Genomic DNA, 24890 nt, shown 5'->3' with positions numbered 1-24890 from the left:
CTTTGCTTCAAGATATGCAGACCAGTGATGATGCATGTCAGATATATATTTGAAATTCAGGATGTAACTAGAACGCCACTCAGTAGAGCGCATACTCCCGCCGTAGGTCAAGTTGGTATAGTACGATTTCACAAAAGTTTGAGGGAGTAGTTCAGTGACAACACAAGACAAGACAACACAAGACAGACACTGCACAGATATATATATATATATATATATATATATATATATATATATATATATATATATATATATATATATATATATATATATATATATATATATATATATATATATATATATTGTTGCGGATATGAGGATTGTATTTTTTTTATTGTGTTGTATTGTATGGTAAATTGTTGTGTAATATTGCTTGATTCTGGCCCCTCCTGCCTCCAGTGTTGTGTAAAGGTCAAAGGGCGTTCCGGTAGTTAATTCCATAAAGCATACATTGAAGGACACTATAATATCCCTGTTCAGTAGTTTATTTCCTTATTCTGTGTATTAGGTTAAGGCTTTGTCTTCCATCAAAATGACACTCCATTGCACCAAGAGGAACAAGATAGATCCCCCTTCATTCCCCATTCCCACTCCCAAAACTTCCATTGCCAAGCCTCAATTTCCAGCTACATCCCCTCCAAGTCTCCATTGCCAACTGCACTGGGCAGTTTGCCAGTTTGTTACAGCTGTGGGTTGTTTTCGCCCCAAAACCACCATTGAACATGTGCTCGGGTCGGGGAAGAAAGGCGTGCCCGCCCGTCGTCATCAAGGGCGGAGCCAGAGGGTCGCGCGACCAACCAGGGCCGAGGTGAGCACACCGATGGGCGTGTCCTAAAAGCCGGCGGCTTAATCGCCGGAGGCGCTATAAAGGCGCACGCGCAAGAAGTTGCGAGGAGCTGAGTTGTGTGGTTTTGGTCAGAGCTGGGTTGGTCGTCAGTGGTGGTCAGTGGTTGCGTTGAGTGGTCAGTGGTTGCGTTGAGTTGTCGGTGGTGAGGAAGAGTTGGACTAAGCAAGAGAGAAAGAGTCCTGGAGTTAGTGAGAGAGGGAGAGAGAACCCGTCACGCCAGACCCCCCACCAGCAGCGTTGGCTTGGCTCCACCAAGCAGCTCCGACCCGTTACCCCGCGCACACGACAGGATCGGTGGCATCGGCGGCCGTCGAGGTCCAGCCCGACGTCCCGTGCGGGATCCAGCTCCAGCCAGCTCCGTGCCTTCCTCCCCCTCCAGCCACCCACCTCCTGTTATTCCTGCCTGCAATTTCCCCATTCGTGTACGTGAGTTTGTTCTGTTTGTTTTGTCCCTGGGAATAAATTAAGACTGCATAGGATAAGCTAGCGATTTTCACTGTGTCCTTCTGGTCCGTCCCTCTGTCTATTTTATTTTATTATCCTTCCTTCTCCTTGGTTATTTTGAGCCTGTAAATAGTAAATAAATTTAGTAGTATTTTCAACCTTTTTTTGTCTTCTTCTTCTTCCTTTTCTTCACATCCGTCGTTTTAGTCTTTTCCATATTGAATATCTGTGGCGCGATCCAGCCAACGTTCGGGAAGGGTTAATCGGGGTAACTGTTAGGCCGCGGTGCCCTCCGCTCGGCAAACAACATCTTATCCGCGGACCGTAACAATATATAGAATATATAGATGATTAAAAACACCTCACAGCCACAAAACACGAAATTAAAAACACTTCACAGCCACGAAACACGAAATTAAAAACACTTCACAGCCACGAAACAAAAATTAAAAACACCACAGCCACGAAACACGAAATTAAAAACACCTCACAGCCACAAAACACAAAATTAAAAACACCTCACAGCCACAAAACACGAAATTAAAAACACCTCACAGCCACGAAACACGAAATTAAAAACACCTCACAGCCACGAAACACGAAATTAAAAACACTTCACAGCCACGAAACACGAAATTAAAAACACCTCACAGCCACGAAACACAAAATTAAAAACACTTCGCAGCCACGAAACATGAAATTAAAAACACTTCACAGCCACGAAACACAAAATTAAAAACACTTCACAGCCATGAAACACGAAATTAAAAACACTTCACAGCCACGAAACACGAAATTAAAAACACTTCACAGCCACGAAACACGAAATTAAAAACACTTCACAGCCACGAAACACGAAATTAAAAACACTTCACAGCCACGAAACACGAAATTAAAAACACTTCACAGCCACGAAACACGAAATTAAAAACACTTCACAGCCACGAAACACTGAATTAAAAACACTTCACAGCCACGAAACACGAAATTAAAAACACTTCACAGCCACGAAACACGAAATTAAAAACACTTCACAGCCACGAAACACGAAATTAAAAACACTTCACAGCCACGAAACACGAAATTAAAAACACTTCACAGCCACGAAACACGAAATTAAAAACACTCCACAGCCACGAAACACGAAATTAAACACACTGCACAGCCACGAAACACGAAATTAAAAACACTTCACAGCCACGAAGCACGAAATTAAAAACACTTCACAGCCACGAAACACGAAATTAAAAACACTTCACAGCCACGAAACACGAAATTAAAAACACTTCACAGCCACGAAACACGAAATTAAAAACACTTCACAGCCACGAAACACGAAATTAAAAACACTTCACAGCCACGAAACACGAAATTAAAAACACTTCACAGCCACGAAACACGAAATTAAACACACTTCACAGCCACAAAACACGAAATTAAAAACACTTCACAGCCACAAAACACGAAATTAAAAACACTTCACAGCCACAAAACACGAAATTAAAAACACTTCACAGCCATGAAACACAAAATTAAAAACACTTCACAGTTACGAAACACGAAATTAAAAATACTTCACAGCCACGAAACACGAAATTAAAAACACTTCACAGCCACGAAACACGAAATTAAACACACTTCACAGCCACGAAACACGAAATTAAAAACACTTCACAGCCACGAAACACGAAATTAAAAACACTTCACAGCCACAAAACACAAAATTAAACACACTTCACAGCCACGAAACACGAAATTAAAAACACTTCACAGCCACAAAACACGAAATTAAAAATACTTCACAGCCACGAAACACTAAATTAAAAACACCTCACAGCCACAAAACACGAAATTAAAAACACTTCACAGCCACGAAACACGAAATAAAAAACACTTCACAGCCACGAAACACGAAATTAAAAACACTTCACAGCCACGAAACACGAAATTAAAAACACTTCACAGCCAAAAACACGAAATTAAAAACACTTCACAGCCACGAAACACGAAATTAAAAACACCTCACAGCCACAAAACACAAAATTAAAAACACTTCACAGCCACGAAACACGAAATTAAAAACACCTCACAGCCACAAAACACAAAATTAAAAACACTTCACAGCCACGAAACACGAAATTAAAAACACCTCACAGCCACGAAACACGAAATTAAAAACACTTCACAGCCACGAAACACGAAATTAAAAACACTTCACAGCCACGAAACACGACATTAAAAACACTTCACAGCCACGAAACACGAAATTAAGAACACCTCAGCCACGAAACACGAAATTAAAAACACTTCAGCCACGAAATTAAAAACACCTCACAGCCACGTGATTTAAAAACACCTCACCACCATGTAATTTTACACCTCACCACCACATAATGCAAAATACCTCACCACCACGTGATTCAAAACCACCACCACGTTATTAAAAACACTTCACAACCACGGAAATAAAAGTTTCAGGGAGTAGTTCAGTGACAACAGACACTGCCCAGATATGTAGATATATAGATAAATAAACCTGAAAATCGCAGAGCCAGAATTATTTTTTGGTCTGGGAAGCCCATGCGAGGTTTCTTCTTCTTCAGCATCTCACAACCCTGGCTGAATATGCGATCTTTTTTTTTAAAAGTTCGAATTTTGCCAAATCTGTTTTATTCGTTTGTTAATATACCTCAGCCATTGACAAATCTGGAACTAAGTCTTTATAAGTTCATCAAATAATGACACCGTGAATGGCATTTGCTGAGCTAAATGTTGATATCTCTTCTGAGGTAAAAACAAACAAACAAAAAAAAACAGTTTTAAAGCATTATACGTATCAAACGATACATTTTATCAAACGGGGAAACCAAATACACACTTTGGTGGTTTTAAAATGACAGAATATGTCTTTATAAGAAAAAAAAAATGAACATTGACGACGACGCTGCTAAAAAAATACACCGCTCTAACGCATAACCACGAGTTTAAACTACATTTACAACAAATATGAAAACTATTTTCATATCACAATGTTAAATATAGAATATATAGAAGATAATGTTAAAAAAAAATGAGCCCTATCTTCCAATGGTAAAAAAAATCCTTCAAAAAATTCCTGGATCAGGAATAATATCCTGAGCTTCACCAAAAACTAATCAATTCTTCCTTATCCCAAGGGCAATCATCCCACCAACTTTAATCTAAATCCGTTCAGAACTTTTCCAGATATCTTGTTCACAAACACACGAACACACACACACACGGACACGAGTGAATGCATTACTCCCTGGCGGGAGTAACAACATAATGTGAAAAAAGTCAAGGGGTGTGAATACTTTGTGAAGACACTGTGTGTTGAGATATTTTTGCACACTATTACTCCTTTTGTTTTTTTTTATTGTACATTGTCTTCAAATACAAAATTTTATTTGCTTTTAAATGATTTGTCCTTCAATATGCAGTTGGGCATTTGCTGCCATCTACCAATTCGGTATTGTTAGTTAAAATGGGGGTGGACGTGTGTGATATTTTTGAGCATTTTTCTCTTCCCACTCAATCCCTTTAGGAACCATTATATTAAAACAGGATGTATACCAAAAATACTCTGCGTGAATAATGTCAGCTTATTGAATCACTTTGGCCACAATAGGCCTGTTCACACCATGTCTCTGGGGCCACTCGGGACCAGGCTGGCAGCGACCGTAACAGTACATTTTGTGTTCATACCATACCCGACTCCCAGTGAAAAATGCATCACATGTTTTTTTTTCTGTGATGTCATGCACTGATTAACTTTAGCTGGACAGACTCATCTGAGCAGTGGTTAGGGTTAGGGTTAGGGTTAGGGTTAGAGTTAGTTAATACCTGCACACGTTTGGTTTGCCAGCACTGAGACAAACTCCACTTGCACTACTTGACACTTGTTTGCCAGCACTACTTGACAACTATCGGGGACGCGTCTTCGTGGTGATTGCACCCTCCAACAAATGTTCCCCATTCTTAAATCCCGCTGCCTGGATTCGTCAGGGCAGCGCGGGCAGGGTCAGAGTGCCGATCGGTCTCAATGGACCGGCCCTTCCCCTCTTGTCTCTGTCTCTTTCTCTCCCCCTCTCTCTTTCTTTCTTTCTTTCTCTATCTTTTTCCCTGTCGTGGCCCTGACTTTGAGAAGGCAGTGGCACACCATCCTGGATGTGGGGGATCTCTGCGTCGCTCCTGTGAGATCGATCGGCTGACTCCGTGCCACGGGCATGTTCAAGAGAACAGCAACAACAGCAACAACTCTTTCCTTGCACAGACTCGGGAATGTTGACCATTTTCTCCTTTCTCGCAAAAATTGTTGAGTGATGACATCACCTTGATGAAATTGAATCGGCCACAAATTTGCCCTATTTGAGCGGATGACTCTCTCCACTCATCGGATTACTTGTGAACATAACTTCACACGGCCTGCCCAGTACCAAGCGCCCTTGAAGAGGTGGCAGCAACGAGCCAAATCACAGCAAAGTGATAGAACATTCCAAGTAGAATGTAGGATTTCAACAAGGACCCGCAGCAGCATATAGAGGAAAGAGCAGGCTAGATTTAGAAGGAACATACTAGGCTATGAGCCAAGGGGGTTGGTCGGTACCATACAGATGGAGTAAGGCTCATTGTGATTTTTAGCGAGATATATGTCCCTAGATATGAAAAAAAAGTGATAGCGGTGTATAACTCTAGGCCATCTCTGTGTTATCACCCGAAATATTATTATACGCCCGCTTCGCTTCGCCAAAAAATGTGATATTTGCTAAAATTGGAATAAATATGTTTTTAAGGACCACAGAGTGCCAATAATTTGCATACTGGATGCCAACTAATATAGTAATAGAAATATAGAACATTTGTGGGGGTTATCTATCAAAATATTGATATAATGACAAAAAATATGTTAAATTTAGTGAAAAGTGGTCGAAATCGCTTCGAGTTCAGAATTCACATTGTACATTTTTGTCAATATTTCAAAAATGAAAACTCCCAGAGTAACATTTGACCCCTTAAAATCTTCGCAAGGAACCACTGCATTGGAATATATCATTACTTTGTAATATGGTGGTTGTTTGGGGCACATATTTTGGCAAAGTTCAAAATATGTTCAACCATACCCCCTAATTTTGATATTTTGGAACGAAACATCGCTTTTGAACATTTTAGGTTTATTCGTCTACTACTTTTGGTATCTCAGTGTAATTTTTGGTATTAGCTAGTATCCTAAAGTAGGTTTGTAACATCAGCTACATTATATTTCACAATGCATGCAAACTTGCTCCACACTCTAGGTTTATCATGATCTCTCGAACAAATACGATCTCGATCTCGATCTCGATCTCGGCACTCTGTGGTCCTTAAAAACATATTTATTCCATTTTTTGGCGAAGCGAAGCGGGCGTATAATAATATTTCGGGTGATAACACAGAGATGGCCGAGAGTTATACACTGCTATCACTTTGTTTTCATATCTAGGGACATATATCTTGCTAAAAATCACAATGAGCCTTACTCCATCTGTATGGTACCGACCGGTCAATTTGGGGGGTCTGGCTCATAGCCTATACGGTACAGAGAGACCAAATCTTCACTCTAAGAACAATGTCATGAATGGAGGTGAAGTCTTAATTGTGATGACTTATGCCGACTTTGGAAAAAAAGAAGAAAAAAAAGGCCTTAACTGTGAACCCGGATGTGCTGTGGAATGCTATTTCATGTGTTTTACTTCATTTTACATCCTCGTTGACACTCACAGGAAGACATGTAATACGTTTGTGAAGTACAACATGCTGTCTTTTGATTACACCCATGGGCGAAGCGATGGGAGGCATCTCTAGTATCCATGAAAGTAGACTGATTATCAGCTCACCTGGAACGAAGTTCAGGGGAGCTTAGGCGATGGCGTGTTGTCAGTCAGTCAGTCCGTCCGTCCGTCAGTCCGTAAACACTTGAAACTTCTTCTCTGAAACCGCTGATGGGATTGTGACCAAATTTGGCACAGATGATATTTGTTGTGTTGTGACTAAAGTTTGTTCATGGCATTAAAAAACAATCGGGGTCTAAAGGGGGTCTACCAGGGTCAAATTGGATTCAGGTTTAACCCTCCAAAATAGGAATTTGCTTTTTCCTCTGAAACTACACACACTATTTCGATGAAACTTGACCACCACCTTCATCACCTGTGTTGTACCAAAGTTTGTTCCTGGCATTTAAAAAAATCGGGGTCGAAGGTGGTCTATGGGGGGGCTTGCCCCCCAAAATAGGTATTTGCTTTTGGTCTCAGAACCTACACACACAATTTTGATGAAACGTCAACACAACCTTCATCATCCGTGATGTACCAATGTTTGTTCAAGGCATTGGAAAAATTGGGGTCTGAGGAGGTACACGGGGTGGGAGGGGGTAGGGGGAAGGGGAGTTGCCCACCAAAATAGGTATTTTTTTTGTTTGTTTGTTTAAAGTCTTATGATTATGTTAGTATGATTCTACATGCTTCCCTGTCTTCTAGCAAGCATTGAACAAAATACCTTTAGTCAGTGGAGCACATGCTTGTTATACCAGGTGAGCACCAGAGGGGTATTGTCCCTATATTTGTTATACACAGTGGAGATAAAACAACTGTCAGCTCCACAAACTTTTCTACAACTCTACTGATTCTTGTGTAAAGTTTTTTCATTGCACGTGTGTTTCTACTCGTGATGTTCCATCAGATTATATTCCTGTGGCAGCAGTAGATTATTTTGTTAAACTGGGTAAACCAACAAGGTGGTGATCTATTTGTGACATGTCTCCACAAACACAACGAAAACTTTGGAAGTGTTCAATGAATCAACCTTGTTGGAGTGTTGTTGTTGTTGTTGTGTGGTAGGTTTAGTGGTAAAGCTTTGAGCTTGTTCATTTGTAGATGCTGACAATTTATCTATTGAATCTCCAAAGAGATGAAGGTGAAGGCAAAAGTGATGGAAACTCAAAATGCTCCCATTTTTGCACACATAGCATGGTGGTGGTCCCATATAATTTGAGCATGGTATTTTTGAAATGTTTTGCTAAAATCTGGAAATCCCAGTTGCAAGTGTGCAATCACACCGAAAACTTAAGACCCAACTCTGGCTTTTCCTTTTCTTAATCTAAATTTGTGTTTTCCTGTCTTGAGTTTCCACGCAGCCATTGAATGTAGTTGCTTTCCTGGTTAAGAGACAATCCGTGGATCACCTGGGCTGGCAGGATAGTCCCTTGGTATGCACACTCGCCTTTGAGCTGTTTAGTCTGGGTTCTAATCCCAGCCGAGTTTTGGCAAGGTCATCCTGATGTTTCGCAGGTAAGGCAAGGCCATCCCTTGGATGGACGTTGAACTGGGCACCGTCGAAGCTGTCGTCGGAACCCCAGCCAAATTCCAAATTCCTACGCCAAACTCCAAGGGACACTGCATTGTCTCCAGGGGGCATCAGGGGAGAAACTAATGCTAACCCATAGCGACATGCATGCGAATGACGACAGTTGATCACCTGCGGATGTATAAGGCTTTCTACTCATGTCGCTTGCTCTCTCACCCCCACCCCAAGGTATGAGGCGTCGCCGAGCCCCAGCTCCATTCCAAGCTCTTGGCACGATGATGTCTCACTTGTGACGGTCAACGACAACGTCTCAAGCTCTTGGCACTTCAATGCCACGCTAGCTGAGAGCATACGGTAATTGTTCACTGGCTTGATGAAATCCCCATGCAGCTTCCACCAAACTCTGTTGTCTGGCCAGAGGATGGACACATTTTAAAGCCGAGTCATCATCAATGCCTTTGTGCTTTTGCATTCAAAGGGCAATGATGCTGCACTCTCAAAAGAATCGGTGATTTCCTTCTCAATCATTTGGTAAATGTCAGATGTGTGGTGCATGCAAGAGAGAGATTGGATAAAAATGCTAATTTTCATGATTAAAGGGTTTTGGTGTTTGGGGTTAGTGAAACTCTAGGTGATGACAATAATACTTCATATAGAGATCGGTCATTCATGATTCGAAATGTTTAAGAGGACAAATTGCTAAGATCTTAACAAAAACTGATCGTTTACTGAACCTGACCTTGACAGAAAGTTTGCAAGAGCAGGAAATCCAGAGCACGACTAATGTCTTAGCGCATAGGCCTACACTATTGCAAGGTGGAGTGGGTTTGTAAAACATTTTAAGGCTCCGCAAGCTCAAGCAAATTGAAGCAGGTAGACCATGTCTGTGGGGGTTTTTTTAATGATGATGTGCTTGCTGGTCAGAACCTTTTTTTTACTCCCGCCAGGGAGTAACGCATTCGATCGTGTCCGTCCATGTGTGTGTGTGTGTGTGTGTGTGTGTGTGTGTGTGTGTGTGTGTGTGTGTGTGTGTGTGTGTGTGTGTGTGTGTGTGTGTGTGTGTGTGTGTGTGTGTGTGTGTGTGTATGTTCGTGTGTGTGTGAACAAGATATCTGGAAAAGTTCTGAACGGATTTGGATGAAAGTTGGTGGGATGATTGCCCTTGGGATAAGGAAGAATAGATTAGTTTTTGGTGAAGCTCAGGATATTATTCCGGATCCAGGAATCTTTTTGGGAATTTTTTGGGGAATTTTTTTTTCTGTTTTACTGCATTAAAGCTTTTATTCTTATTCTTAAATGATGTTTTTCTCCTCTAATTCCGAGATATATCAAAATTAATTCTCTGACAGTTACGGCCTACTTTCTTTTTCATTTATTTTTTTGGGGAGAGGGGATGTCAAACAAAATGTATTATTCCAACTAAACCCACGGCGGGAGTATGCGCTCTACTGAGTGGCGTTCTAGTTTTTCTTTTTTCTTTTTGTACACAAGATCGAGGCTCGTGTACGAGCTAGCACATTAAACATACATTAGTACATAAAACACAAAAACATTCACGGACACAAAACATAATAAAGGGAGGCGGAGACAAGATGGGGAGAGAGAGGGAAGCACGCAAGCACAACATTTGAGAGCAGGGACATCGGGAGATCTGTGGGAGGGCTTGGGGGAAGGAGGCATATAAAACACAAGGACACTGCAAGGACTTCCAGGAAGGAAGTTGGCATTTAAAAAAAGTGAATCTGGGGTGAAATTAGCAGGGGTAGAAAAGATCAAGGTTTTGGATGGGGGAAGATAAGAGATGGTGGTGAACAGCTGTTTTAAAGACCTGGAGGGAGGAGTGGGATTGAAGAGAGTGAGGGAGTTTGTTCCAGAGGTGGGAGAAAAGAGTAATGAAGGAGTGAAGGTGAGCAGAGAGTCTTGATTTTGGCAGTTTAACCATGAGAGGGTTGCAGGCAGATATTGTGCGACCTGTAGGAATATTTGGGGGGCAGAGCCCAGAGAGAGCTGGGGGAGCAAGGCCGGAGAGGAGTCGGTAGAAGACAGAAAGACCACCAAACTGCCTGCGGTGAGTAAGTGAAAGACCCTCGGAGTTAGCTTCCTTGCAGGAGATTCCAACGATTCTGAAAGCTTTGGTTTCGACAGCGTGAAGCCGAGCTAGGTGTGAGGCAGGAGCACCGGCCCAGAGGGGAGAACAGTATTCCATTGAGCTGCGGATGAAAGCCTTGTATGTGTTGAGGAGCTCAGGTGTGCCAAGGAAGGACTTCGCACGACGGAGGATGCCCAGTCGGCGACTGGCTTTGGAGGCCAGATTTGAAATGTGGTTTTCCCAGGAAAGATCATGGCAGATAGTGAGACCCAAAAGCTTGAGTGACAAAACTTCTTGGAGAGGATTATTCAGAAAGTGGATGGGGCGGTTGTCCAGTCGGTCTTTTCGAAGAGACATAGAGTGCGAGATTTGTCGGGATTGAAAGACATGTTCCACTTGTTTGACCAGTCTGTGATTTTGTCCAGGTCTGCAGAGAGTGACGAGGCTGCAGATTGTCAATCTGAGGGATGAGGAATGGAGCGACAGAGAGTGGATTCATCAGCAAAGAGATAGAGAGGATTTTCAAGAGAGTCAGAGAGATCATTGATGAAGACCAAAAAAAGCACAGGGCCCAGAACACTGCCTTGGGGAACTCCAGCCTGAACAGGAAGGGGAGATAAGAGAAACCCATTCAGGGCCACACGTTGACTACGACTCGAGAGGAAGTCCGCAAGCCAAGCGTGGAGATTTCCATGGATACCATAGGAGGAGAGTTTGGTGAGCAGAGCGGGTTGCCAGACCGTATCGAAGGCACCTGATATGTCAAGGGAGACAGCTCTAATTTCCTTTTTGGCATTGAGGACCTCCATCCATTGTTGAGAAAGCAGAAGCAGCATGTCCAGAGTCGAGTGACCTGGTCTGAAACCAAATTGATGATCAGAGATCAAGACATTTGAGAAGAGGAAAGATTTGATATCCAAAGCAATGATGGATGTCATGACTTTGCTGATAATTGGGAGAAGGCTGATTGGTCTGTTGTTGCAAGGATCTGTTTTTGCACCTTTTTGTGTAAAGCAGTGATGTTGGCTGATTTCCAAGCTGATGGCAGATGACCTTGAGCAAAAGAGAGGGTGAAGAGAACAGAGAGAGGGAGTGAAAGAGCGGCGGAGCAGGATTTTAGGACCTGTGGGCTGATGCCGTCTGGTCCAGTTGCAGAATCAGAGTCGAGGGTTGACAGAAACTTCTCCACCTTGTCAGGAGGAAAGGACACAGAGTCCAGGAACAGCTGGGTATGTCTGGCTATGGTGGGTACAGAGAGGGATGGGTTTGGGACACTATATTTAGAGGCAAACACAGAGTTGAGGCATTCAGCTTTTTCACGTGCGGAGTCAGCTGTGTAGCCGTTTGAGGTAAGGGAGGGGATGGAGGGGGAACAAACACCAGAAACGGATTTGACCAGACGCCACCAGGAATTTAGGTTTTATTGAGGTTTTTTTTGGATTTGTAAATTGTACATACACACTTTTATATTTTTGTAATAAAAGGACCTTAAAATTCTCTCTCTCTCTCTCTCTCTCTCTCTCGCTCTCTCTCTCTCTCTCTCTCTCTCTCTCTCTCTCTCTCTCTCTCTCTCTCTCTCTCTCTCTCTCTCTCTCTCTCTCTCTTCTCTGTATGTGTCCTATGCATGGCCACATCTTTTAAGTTACAAACTCCAAAGTCAGGGTACAAATACAAGGGGGTGACATGGACTATGTGGCTGCAGCCTCACGTGGAGGTGTGAATCCTTTGCGAAGGATTTCCTTGAGGGCTGCTGGATAAACAACCTTTTGGAAATCCTCAAGTAAGGATTTCCTTAATGTTGAGGAAATCCTAAGGAGCCATTCTTATGCTAGGCAACCAATCAGATTAGGGATAGTAAGAGGTGTCACTTGGTGGGAATGTTCCTCGTCTGGGATGATGACGAAGTCCCAAACGAGGCAACAAGGAATTCTGCTGTGCTGTGGATGATGCAGAAAGCCTCGATTTGTGGACATTGATGGTATCTGCAATCACAGCCTGGAAGCTTCCGCAAGCCAGGAACCTCAGAAAATACAAGCATTTAGCACAATTGGTATGGCGAAATTCCTCTGTGTGGGATGGTCGAGATCTTCGTGCAGTGGGTTCGTCAGCCAGTAGAGATCCCTCTCCTGATCAACCTAAATGTTTATATGTACAAGTGTTTATCATCATAGATGTCAAGCGGGTTGAGGCGGTTTCTAAAAACAAATTCGCGACATCAAGGCGATAATTGTCTTCTTTGTGATCAATTTCCATGAAGAGCGCCATTGGGAAACTTAAAGGTTGGTGTTTAAGGACAAAGGGGAAGGGGGAAGTGCTCCCTTGGGTTTAGGAAGGTTTTAAGGAAAAACTTGAGGAATATCCGAAAATGCAATGATCCTCAAATTGTGGATGTCCTCAAGGGGAAACTTGAGGAAATATTCAGGTAAATCTTCCAAGCTTTCCTTAAGAATGCTTTATGCAACCAGGCCTACATCTTCATCTTGTACATTTATTTTAAGTAGAATGGTATTTTGCTGCAATAATTATGGGCAAAGCTGTCCACCTGCCATTTGTCCACCAGTTTCCCACCACGTAATGTTGGCCATGCATTTTTGGACAAGTGCACCCACCCTTCCCCAACCCAATTTTCCAAATCTTTGATATGCTTCTGAACGTTGTATAAAATCTACCACTTTTGTTCTCTGTATTCTTTCACTCATTCTTCTTCCACTTTATTTGTTTTCTTCTTATCTGTTATCTTCTTCTGCTCCATCTTTTCTCCCGTTCCTCCCGAACTTTCCTTTGTGCCACAGCAAGGATGTCCTGCGCTTCCTCGACTCCGAACGAGATATGTTTCTCCTGCAGCGTGAGGTTAAGCCTGGTGCCCGCATTCCTTATATCCTTAACCGTGGACACCTTGCCACTGTGACGCGCACACTGCATTCTCTCCTGCCCAGCGCGCCATTGTTGCGTGGGCGTCGCTTCGCAAGCTGTGCTTTGGTGGGAAACTCTGGCATTCTGCGGGGCAGCCATTGCGGGTCAGAAATCGACCGACATGACTATGTTGTCCGGTAGGTGAGCTAGTAAGGGTTAAAAATATTGTTACAGATACGACTTTGATGGTATGGTGGGCCGAGCGGGATGGCCGCCGTATCCGTACAAGTTACCCGATTGTGCCCGAATGTTGACTAATCGCGCTACGCTGGCTCAATAGGAAAGAGATGACACCCGGCTGGGTTATAATGACACAATACGACACCAGGGGTTCAGTTCTCAAGACCTCCGGAGGAGGTTATATTAAGGCGGAAAAGGTTAGATTACAGGGACAAGAGGGAAACATAGGAAGGTGGGCACTTAGACACAACCTTATATTAACCCTAGACAGACCACAGATAAACGGGACAACGCTGACTCACACGGGATTTGATGGCAAGGAAAGCGGCAGTCGATGGCTCAGGTGCACCTGGCTCCGGGACAGAATCACGTACGGTGGTGTCCAGCAGATGCGGGGAGGTCGCTCAGCGCTCGTGGGTCGCGACTTTGGTGGAGATGCCGGGGAGGTCGCTCAGCGCTCGGGAGGGTGGCGTCTTGTCCTTCCAAGCTCGGGGCGCATCTGACGTCACGTCCGGCGCGGGGCCGCGTATATCCGGCGGGGAGTCACGCCCTCGCTCGTTAGCTCCGCCCCATATGGCATCGGCCCATGGCTTCTCATTGGGTGCGGGGGTTACCGGCTCCGCCCTTGACGAGGGGCCGACAGGGAGCCCCCTTCTGGGTAACCCCGTCGAGCACATGTTCAATGGCGGCCAACCGAGCCGGAGTGAGGACGCAAAGCCGCTGTTGTTGTGGTTGTTGTTGGAGCTTGAGATGATGGGAAGAGATGCGGGGAGGTATGGGAAGGTCCTAAACTCCTACTGGTGCCATATCATCACATTCTGGTGCAACGAAGAGTCATAATTAATGGAAACGAGGCCTTAACTGACATAGATTAAGGATAACTAGCAAGATGTCCTATAATTGTCTACGTGTGGTGCGGGGGACCTGGGCACGACATTTAATGGGGGAATGAAGGGGAAGATCGGCTCTAATGGGTGTTGTTTACAGACAATGGGACTAGGGAATGGGGTAAGGGGAGAGTTGGGGAGTATCGGAGAAGATAGGGGAATATTTACAAGCGGATATGGAGGTCAAATTCCATATTCGCAACATTGCACCCTTCTCTACCCTCGGGGCGTCCCGACCCGATAAATTTTTACCTACTTTAGTGTGGCACGCAATGTAGTTCCCTCTACTATTAACTCTACCCTGAGTGCGACAGTTTTACAGATATTCACAAATGAGTAAATATGTCCCCCTGCGACGTTGCACCCTTCTCCTCACAGAAACACACCCACAGGATAACCGAATCCGGAAAGAATTCGCAAACTAAACATACAGCCGGTAGGGAGCATTATTTACAAGACTACGCTGCTATTTACACTACGATCCAGGACCTGTCTTTGGAGGAACACATGCAGATGTTATGCATAGAGAGAGAGCGCTTGCCAACATCGATACACCAACCCACGAGTGCTCTGTGGCCGACGGCCTTTAATAACGTGCAGAGCACCCTTCCCGAGCATCAACAGCACCACCCCACCACCAATCGGTGCAGTCACCATTGTTCATTGGAATAAAAATAACTTCAACAACCCCTAACCCTGCAGGTGTCTCTTGCTCTTCTTGTGGTGCACTTGGTGTTACTTAAAAGTGGTTCACCTGTATGGCATAGGTGCCACGTTGACCCATAGGTCCATCCCCGGGTGGTGCTTGGCCGCAAACGAACTGCGGTCCATCGTGGGTGGCCACAAACATTGCGGTCCATATGGTGTATCGATCCCGGCAGCAAGCAGCGAAAGTGCAGGCCCACAACTGCGTCGCCAGCACCTCTCTCTCCTCTCTCTCTACCCCAAAGCCAGATCCTCGGAGGTGGGAGACAAAAACAAGACAAGTGAGCAAGGTGGTAAGGGCGCAAAAGTGCACGCAATGCAAGGTGATGCACACTGGGGGGCACATGGGAACCAGGTGAGACAGGTACGTTCCTACCGTACGCCCCCCCCACCAGGTAACCTACATGGCCCCTCCCTTACCCCTTACGGTATCAACAAAACACAACACTACCCATAAACATCTACTTTACAAATCCACAAACATCCCTACTGTCTTCCCCGTTCCTCCCATATACCAAATTCGTCTTCTCTCCCTCCTAACCAATCAAATTTGCCATTTTCAACTCTCATCAAAATTTGCCATTTTCAATTCATCATCAGTCCCTCCTAGGGAGGGAGAGATGGAATCACCCCAATGTCTCATCCACGTCGTGATGCGTCTCACAAATCCAACAGCAATTCTCATTTCTGCAACACAAACAAAGAAAACACAGGTGTGGAGTCATCATCATCACCACAGGCAAGTGGCTGCGTATGGTGCGACAGGTTCATCAATCCTAACTATCTCCTAAATGACTTTAACAACTTTACACTACCCGGGGGCTTTCTCCGGCCAAACCATTGGCCCTCTTACACTATGGGTTCTAAAAACCAATTCCCATTGGCCAAACTGTGGTGCTCTTCAATTTGGGGTCTCACTCCCCCGATTCATCTCCCGGTGCCCTCGTACAATTTCTGGGCTGTGGCGTGTACCTCTCCCAGTGGGTCTACCCACCTGCACACCTCCACCACTGCAGTTGCCTCCGAGCTTACCTGCTCCCTGCCCTAACCTAACTACCTGGGGAAGGCCCTCTGGCACTCTCCCCACTCGGTGCCCTCTCTGGCACTGGGCTACCCGGGTCCGTCCTCCGGATCCTCGGGCCCCATCCACAACTCTACCGGCTCCCAGAGCCCACCTGCGGCCTCACCTGGCCGACATCCTCACAGTGGTGGAGTGCCCAACCAACTACACACACTAACAGGCTACACGCCCAGCCATTTCCACAACACTAATGCACCCATCCACAACACCATTCTGCAACCGCACCACAAATGCCAATATCCAACCACAATTTACCTGTACCCTCTACCTAACACTTACACTACCCGCCCCGGGTACTCGTGAAAGGGGTCCACTCTTCCCCCATCCACACCTTCGCACCATGCACACCACTCCGTACCACTTACTCCAACTCTCTCCACACACCTGTACCTGCACACCTGTGCTCTCACACCTGGTGCCACCTGCACCCTTCTCTCCCCAAGCGCATTCGCGCTGATCCACTCACTCACTACTCATACACTGCTCCACACACCTGTCCAATTGCACACCTGTGCAATCACACCTGTTCCATCCTCACACACACGGCATCATCTCAGCTAACTACTCCCTTCTGAAACTTGCGCTTCCCAGTCGTCCCTTTAAACTATTGCGCTCCCACGTCATTATCATCCACACTAATCTACCTGCGTCCCCACTACAGGTATCAGTCACTAACTAACCTTAACGTTACCTAAGGTCATCTTCTCTAGATCCCTACACACCATATCCTAACCCTCCCGGGCTAGTTTTCACTGCCATACACCCCATAAGCTATTGCTCCTTTGCCCCACACATGGGAAGGATGGTGGATTTGCCATCCCACCACATCGGGGGTCTCTCACTACCAATTTTGCACATCTAATTTCAACAAATTAAAAATTTGCCAATCACTGCCCATCATCTGCCAATCACTACTGCCAATCCCTTGCCAATCATCAAATTTTGTTTTTCTCTAATTTTGGGTCCAAAACACTAACCTCATCACCCAGTCGACTCACTAATACCTCTCGGTGCGCCAATTCCTGTCCAAAGCCCGGCTTCGTAAAGCCAAGCAATGGATGCTGGTTGTTTTGTGCCAGCGGCTGAATGCGTCCGGCACTCGGTGCAGGGACGGGGGCTTACCCGGGCCGAGATCCCACGCATCACCTCGGCGTGGAGCCATCCAATGTCCCGATCTCGACCTGCCGGCATGTCTCAACAAAAAGTGGTCGCCATAACGACCCTTCCTATCCAGCTGCCCGCTCCGCCTAGTGGAGCACGGACGCGGCCGTCCCACGCGAGGCCCAGCGTGGATCGCGCACGGCGGTCCTTTCGAACCCGCCGTGGCTCGGATCCCCGCTGGTTCTCGCGGCACGCGAAGCCCGGCACGCACCGAGGGCCCGATTCGGCGATAAGTCGTTCTAAACTCGACCCCGTGTAACGTCGATGCTTCACCTGGACGCTTACACCCCGCAGCCCGTTCCTTGCTCACACATCCAGCTGTGCCCATGCTCCTCGTACCGTTCCTTACACACCCAGGCACACCCATTCCACTCACAGCCTTGGTCACACACCTGACCACCGAACACTTTGGCACACATTCGTTGGTAGCACACCTCACCAAAACACCTCTTCGCGCCCCCTCCTCTGTGACAATCACAGGTGTGCTCTCATTCGCACACCCAACCACGTGCCTCACTACCAATTCCAGCGTGCATTCCCACTCACGCTCTACCATTCCAGGTGTGCATCCTTCCATCCCAGGTGTACATCCTCGCTCACCTGTCACAACTAACTCACGCTCCATGTCACTCTCACTACTTTCACCTCCACTCGTGACAACGCACTCACCCTTACTTTTGACAGCACACTCTTTCCCCATGCACCTGTCCGTCACACACCTTTCTCGCGCACACTCTCCCGTCACACCCTCTGTAACACTCACCACAGGTGGACACTCTTCCTTACTTCTGACAGCGCACTCTTTCCTCATGCACCTGTCCGTCACACACCTTTCTCGCGCACACGCCTGCGCACACTCTCCCGTCACACCCTCTGTAACACTCACCACACCACGCTTCCATGTGCTCCCTCGCACACGCGCTATGACCGACTCACTCTCGCCAGCACACTCACTCCTTGGCACGCACTTTTTCCTCACACACCCCAGAGTCGGACTTTCTTGCACACCTCCATTTTCGCACACCAGACCTGTCGCACACTTCACCAACGGCCTCTCACGAACACCTGGGTCTATCTCGACTCCCAAGCCTATTAAATCCCCTGGCGCATCATACGCACGACCATATTGGTCACCACTTACACCGGGTCCTCTTCCTCTTCGCTTCTCCTCCATCACCTGCGAATCCCTCATCCGGTTAATGAGCACGTCATCACGATCCAAACACAGACTTTGGACCAATTCTTTTATCTCCTCTTTTATTTCTTTCTTATCCCCTCTCCGTCGCTTCTTAATTTCGCTCATCCCTTCTTCCACTTCTTCTAATTTGTGCTTCACCTCTTTTATTCCCCGGTACGTCTCCTCAAGCTCGTCCTCCAAGGCTACCTTGACCGTTTCCATGTGCGTCCTCACCTGCCGGTCCTTCGTCTCCATTACCTCTATCACCTCGTCCAACCTCGTTGTCAGTCCCTCACGTACCATCTGACATTCCCTCTTTGTCGCTATCAAGTCGTTTTTTATGTCGTTTTGTGTCGCTTTCAACCCTCCTAATACCGCAGTGTTCCTTTGAACCTGCTCCACTAACTCCGTCTGTCCCACCGTCAGCTGCTCCACCTCCTGCGTCAGGTCCTCTATGCCCCCTTGTAACTTTACAGTCCCCTTTCTCACCTCCTTCTCCATGTGCTCCTTACAGTGCCTCACCTCCTCGCGCACTCCTCCGACCTCCTCACTCACTCCTCTTCTGATCTCCTCTCCCATCACTTGCATCTCCTGCCCAGATGCCACCCTCATCTGCTCCATTTCCTCCCTGTGAGCATCCAGTTTGGTTTCTACCCCCATTCTGACCCCCTCTATCTGCTGCTCCATTTGTTTAACTTCCCTTTCCGCTTGGTCCCTCATGTCCCTCAATTTGCCTTCCATACTGTTTTCTAACCCCTCTAACCCATTTTTCACTCCCTCTATCTGATTCTCCTGGGCAGCCATTCTATTTTCTACCCCCATTAACCCATTTTTCACTTCTTTTATCCCGTTGTCTAACCCCTCAAAATTATTGTCTAACCTCCCAAATTTCTTGTCTAACTCCTCAAAATTATTGTCTAACCTCCCAAATTTCTTGTCTAACTCCTCAAAATTATTGTCTAACCCCTCACTGGTACCCCTCGCTTCGTCCCTCATTACCCCCATTTGGTTTCCCATCCCTTTGAAATTATCGTCTGTTTTTACCATAAAGGCCATCATCTGTTTCATAAACAGGTTCCAATTCATTGGCATCTCGGGTTCGGCTACCGCGACCACGGCCGCGGCTAAATTTGGTGCCGCTACACCCACGTGCGCGACCACGCTATTTTGCGAACCTGCCGCCCTCACTGCTTCGCTCTCCTCCTGTCCCTCATTTTGGTCCTGGATCGACCCTGCTTCACTCTCCCCTACCGGACCCCAGCCGTCTTGATCCGCCATAGCGCGACTTGCAAAATTCGAGTTTCGTAAAACAAATACAAATTTCGGCCGCTCCAAATTTTGACCAAATTTTTTTTTTTTTCCTCTATTCGTTTTTTTTTTTCTTCAAAATTTGGTCGGGCCTCGAATCTCACTCCCGACACCAATTGTTACAGATACGACTTTGATGGTATGGTGGGCCGAGCGGGATGGCCGCCGTATCCGTACAAGTTACCCGATTGTGCCCGAATGTTGACTAATCGCGCTACGCTGGCTCAATAGGAAAGAGAAGACACCCGGCTGGGTTATAATGACACAATACGACACCAGGGGTTCAGTTCTCAAGACCTCCGGAGGAGGTTATATTAAGGCGGAAAAGGTTAGATTACAGGGACAAGAGGGAAACATAGGAAGGTGGGCACTTAGACACAACCTTATATTAACCCTAGACAGACCACAGATAAACGGGACAACGCTGACTCACACGGGATTTGATGGCAAGGAAAGCGGCAGTCGATGGCTCAGGTGCACCTGGCTCCGGGACAGAATCACGTACGGTGGTGTCCAGCAGATGCGGGGAGGTCGCTCAGCGCTCGTGGGTCGCGACTTTGGTGGAGATGCCGGGGAGGTCGCTCAGCGCTCGGGAGGGTGGCGTCTTGTCCTTCCAAGCTCGGGGCGCATCTGACGTCACGTCCGGCGCGGGGCCGCGTATATCCGGCGGGGAGTCACGCCCTCGCTCGTTAGCTCCGCCCCATATGGCATCGGCCCATGGCTTCTCATTGGGTGCGGGGGTTACCGGCTCCGCCCTTGACGAGGGGCCGACAGGGAGCCCCCTTCTGGGTAACCCCGTCGAGCACATGTTCAATGGCGGCCAACCGAGCCGGAGTGAGGACGCAAAGCCGCTGTTGTTGTGGTTGTTGTTGGAGCTTGAGATGATGGGAAGAGATGCGGGGAGGTATGGGAAGGTCCTAAACTCCTACTGGTGCCATATCATCACATTCTGGTGCAACGAAGAGTCATAATTAATGGAAACGAGGCCTTAACTGACATAGATTAAGGATAACTAGCAAGATGTCCTATAATTGTCTACGTGTGGTGCGGGGGACCTGGGCACGACATTTAATGGGGGAATGAAGGGGAAGATCGGCTCTAATGGGTGTTGTTTACAGACAATGGGACTAGGGAATGGGGTAAGGGGAGAGTTGGGGAGTATCGGAGAAGATAGGGGAATATTTACAAGCGGATATGGAGGTCAAATTCCATATTCGCAACAATATAAACGGTTTTTATAATCTTTTTTCTATCTTAAAAGGTGAAAGTGAGAAGGGACATCTATTGCTTCCTTGGTGTTTTAGTAATGCATTTATCCAGTGTATCATCTTCCACTTATATGTAGTGATGTTGCTTTTTCCCCAATCACTCATGTATTTCAAAATTTAAACTAGAACAGTGCGACTGTGTGGCCAATATGCCTCCGCATAGTCCCACAACGGGTAGATGCCATCACTCTGCATATGTATGGGTAGGGGATCATGTTTGTGAAGTTTTGTGTTGTTCGGATGAGGTTCGTTTTTCTATCCAAGATGGCTGCCAAACCACGTGACCGATGACATCATCATTTTCAAACTATATGCAACAGTGCTGTTGGATGATATTTGTGAAATTTTGCATCAATAGGGTGAGCGGTTTCAGAGATATAATTATTTAATATTTTCCTTCAATCCAATATGCCCGCCAAACCATGTGACCTATACTGTCATAAATTTAATATTTCAATACAAATGGGTCATAGATCATGTGCACGCAATTTCAGATTTTTAGGATAAGGAATTCGATTAAAACATTTTTGGCTGGTATACCACTTCACCTATGATGTCATCATTATCATGCTTTTGTTCCCCATTCGGAGTACTTGACAATGTGCCAAGTTTCAAATTTTTCCATTCAGCGGTTTCCGATAAATAATTTTCTTGTTATTTGCTTTTAATCCAAGATGGCTGCCATACCACGTGACCTATGACGTCACAATTATCATCCAAACATTATGCATGGGTGTCACTCTTACCCTGAAAGTTTCGTCTCAATCGGACATATGGTTGCTGAGAAAAACGAGGTTTGCCCGGACGGAAGGACGGACAATACGAAAACATAAGGTCTCCGGCGACTTTGTCGGCGGTGGCATAAAAATACCTTTTTAAATCTCCAGTCAGCTAATTGGTTCACGGGTTATCAAGTGACCACTATATTCGTCATGTGTGTGTGTCTGTCTGTCTGTCCGCAGCATAACTACCCGATGATATAATCCGATCTTGATGAAACTTGGGTGGGAGGTTGATATCATGAGCTAGTTGTGTCCTGCCTAGAGTGGGCGTATTGCGCCCATTGTGGGCGGAGCCACGCCTGAAACAGATGTCTTTTTAGGGGGTAATTGATTTCAAGCTACATCTTCTCCGAGGGGTTTGGTGGAATCTGACAGGGGTGTCGATATTTCGTTAGGCCAATGTCATGTGTCTAGCTGTGCGGAGCTCGATTTTTCATTTTCGCCCCAAGGTCAAGGGCACAAGGTCACAAACTTTAGAAAAGTCGATTTTTGATGGTTTTATTACATTGTTCGCTTCCTGGTAGGGTGAAATGTCGTACATGATCTTATATTATCACATACATAATGAAATACAAGTTTTCCAACAAATTTTAGAATCCTCGACCTTTGACCTTTGAAGGTCACAAAGGTCAAAGTTTCAAAGTTGTCGGAATCGAACCGAATTTTCGGTATTGTGCAGCTAACTAACCTCATAACTGATTATACATTATTTTCTATCTCATTTCAATGTCAGTAACCTTCGTTTTGACATTTCAAGGTCACAAAGGTCAAAGTTTCAAAGTTGTCGGAATCTAACCGAATTTTCGGTATTGTGCAGCTAACTAACCTCATAGCTGATTATACATTATTTTCTATCTCATTTCAATGTCAGTAACCTTCGTTTTGACATTTCAAGGTCACAAAGGTCAAATTTTCAAAGTTGTCGGAATCAAACCGAATTTTCGGTATTGTGTAGCTAACTAGTCTCATAACAGATAATACATTCCTATTTATATATTTTCAATGTCGGTTTTGACCCTTGTCATTGAATACCGCTTGCTCGTGAACCATCGTCGTCTCCTGACTTGTTGAGTTTTTTTTCCTCCGATTTGGTAAAGGAGATTTTGGTTGTCATCCTCACCGCCGGTTTTCATCGACATAGGATTTTTGTGCACATCCCAAGTTACCCTCAGGACATTGAGTCGACAAGAGTTTATGCAACAATGGCCATGTAATGTATGGCTCATTATTGGTTCATGAGTTATCAAACAGAGTGACCACTATATTCGTCATGGGTGTGTGTCTGTGTGTCTGTCTGTCCGCAGCATAACTACCCGATGATATCATCCGATCTTGATGAAACTTGGGTGGGAGGTTCATTTCATGATCTAGTTGTGTCCTGCGTAGAGTGGGCGTATTGCGCCCATTGTGGGCGGAGCCACGCCCGAAAAAGGTGTCTTTTTAGGGGGTAATCAATTTCAAGCTACATCTTCTCCGAGGGGTTTGGTGGAATCTGACAGGGGTTTTGGTATTTGGTTAGGCCAATGCCATGTGTCTAGCCCCACGGAACTCGATTTTTCATTTTCGCCCCAAGGTCAAGGTCACAAGGTCACGAAATTTAGAAAAGTCGATTTTTGATAGTTTTATTACATTGTTCGCTTCCTGATAGGGTGAAATGTCGTGCATGATCTTATATTATCACATACATCATGAAATACAAGTTTTCAAACAAATTTCAGAATCTTCGACCTTTGACCTTTGAAGGTCACAAAGGTCAAAGTTTCAAAGTTGTCGGAATAGAACCGAATTTTCGGTATTGTGTCGCTAACTAAACTCATAACTGATTATACATTATTTTCTATCTCTTTTCAAGGGCAGTAACCTTCGTTTTGACATTTCCGGGCCTGGCCTGTCCGGGCCTGTTTCGGTTATAGTCTGTCCAGCCTGGTGTTGGCTTAGTGGTTCGGGTGCCGGCTTGGGATCCTAGGATCCTGGGTTCGAATCCCGGTCGATCGCTGAATTAACGCCAGGAGGGTTGACTCAGCCTGTCATCCTTCCGAGGTCGGCAAATTGAGTACCAGTTCACTGGTAATTCCCTGTGTGTCGCAAGAGGCGACTAACAGGGTTGGTGGCAGGAAGGGCATCCGACCATAAAACATTGCTTCAAAAAGGGGACCAAGGTGCCCGAAAAAGACCAACCCCTGCTCTGCGGGGGAAAATGGCCTCTAAAGGTGGTTCTTCTTCTTCTTCTTTGTCATTGAATACCGCTCACTCGTGAACCATCATCGTCTCCTGACTTGTTTTTTTTAATGGTTGGGCTAAGGCTTGTAATAGAACTGACACACACATACGCACACACACGCACATGCACACACACACACACACACACACTGGCGTAGTGTTTGGGGTGGGGAGGGGGGAGGGGCGGAGGAGGCGAGCACACAAGGCGCGATGTGAATGAGGTGCCAAATTACACCCTCAAAAAAACGTGTTCATGCTCTATTTGTTTGTATTGTATATAAATTATAATACAACGAACTCGTGAGATTACGAGAAGCAACTTTCACCACATTTTTGGTTCACGAGTTATCAGAGTGACCACTCTATTCGTCAAGGGTGTGTGTCTGTCTGTCTTTCCGCAGCATAACTACCCGATGATGTCATCCGATCTTGATGAAACTTTGGTGGGAGGTTGATATCATGATCTAGT

At 45.7% G+C, this 24890-nt stretch overlaps 1 protein-coding gene across 2 annotated transcripts in view; it reads left to right on the top strand.

Moving 5' to 3' along the window:
• LOC137431081 (CMP-N-acetylneuraminate-poly-alpha-2,8-sialyltransferase) overlaps positions 1 to 24890 on the top strand; it is a 113249-nt gene that overhangs the window by 37700 nt on the left and 50659 nt on the right. For both annotated transcript variants that reach the window (XM_078781385.1, XM_078781386.1), the window contains exons 2-3: positions 8879 to 9004; positions 13532 to 13789. In XM_078781385.1, coding sequence (XP_078637511.1) covers positions 8879 to 9004; positions 13532 to 13789 — 384 coding nt within the window. The remainder of the gene's footprint in view (positions 1 to 8878; positions 9005 to 13531; positions 13790 to 24890) is intronic.

The sequence above is a fragment of the Myxine glutinosa genome, chromosome 7 (genome assembly GCF_964187855.1).
Source record: "Myxine glutinosa chromosome 7, kmMyxGlut1.1, whole genome shotgun sequence".
NCBI classification, from domain to species: domain Eukaryota; kingdom Metazoa; phylum Chordata; class Myxini; order Myxiniformes; family Myxinidae; genus Myxine; species Myxine glutinosa.
The sequence above is the reverse complement of the archived record's forward strand: the minus strand, read 5'-3'. Positions and strand labels throughout refer to the sequence as shown.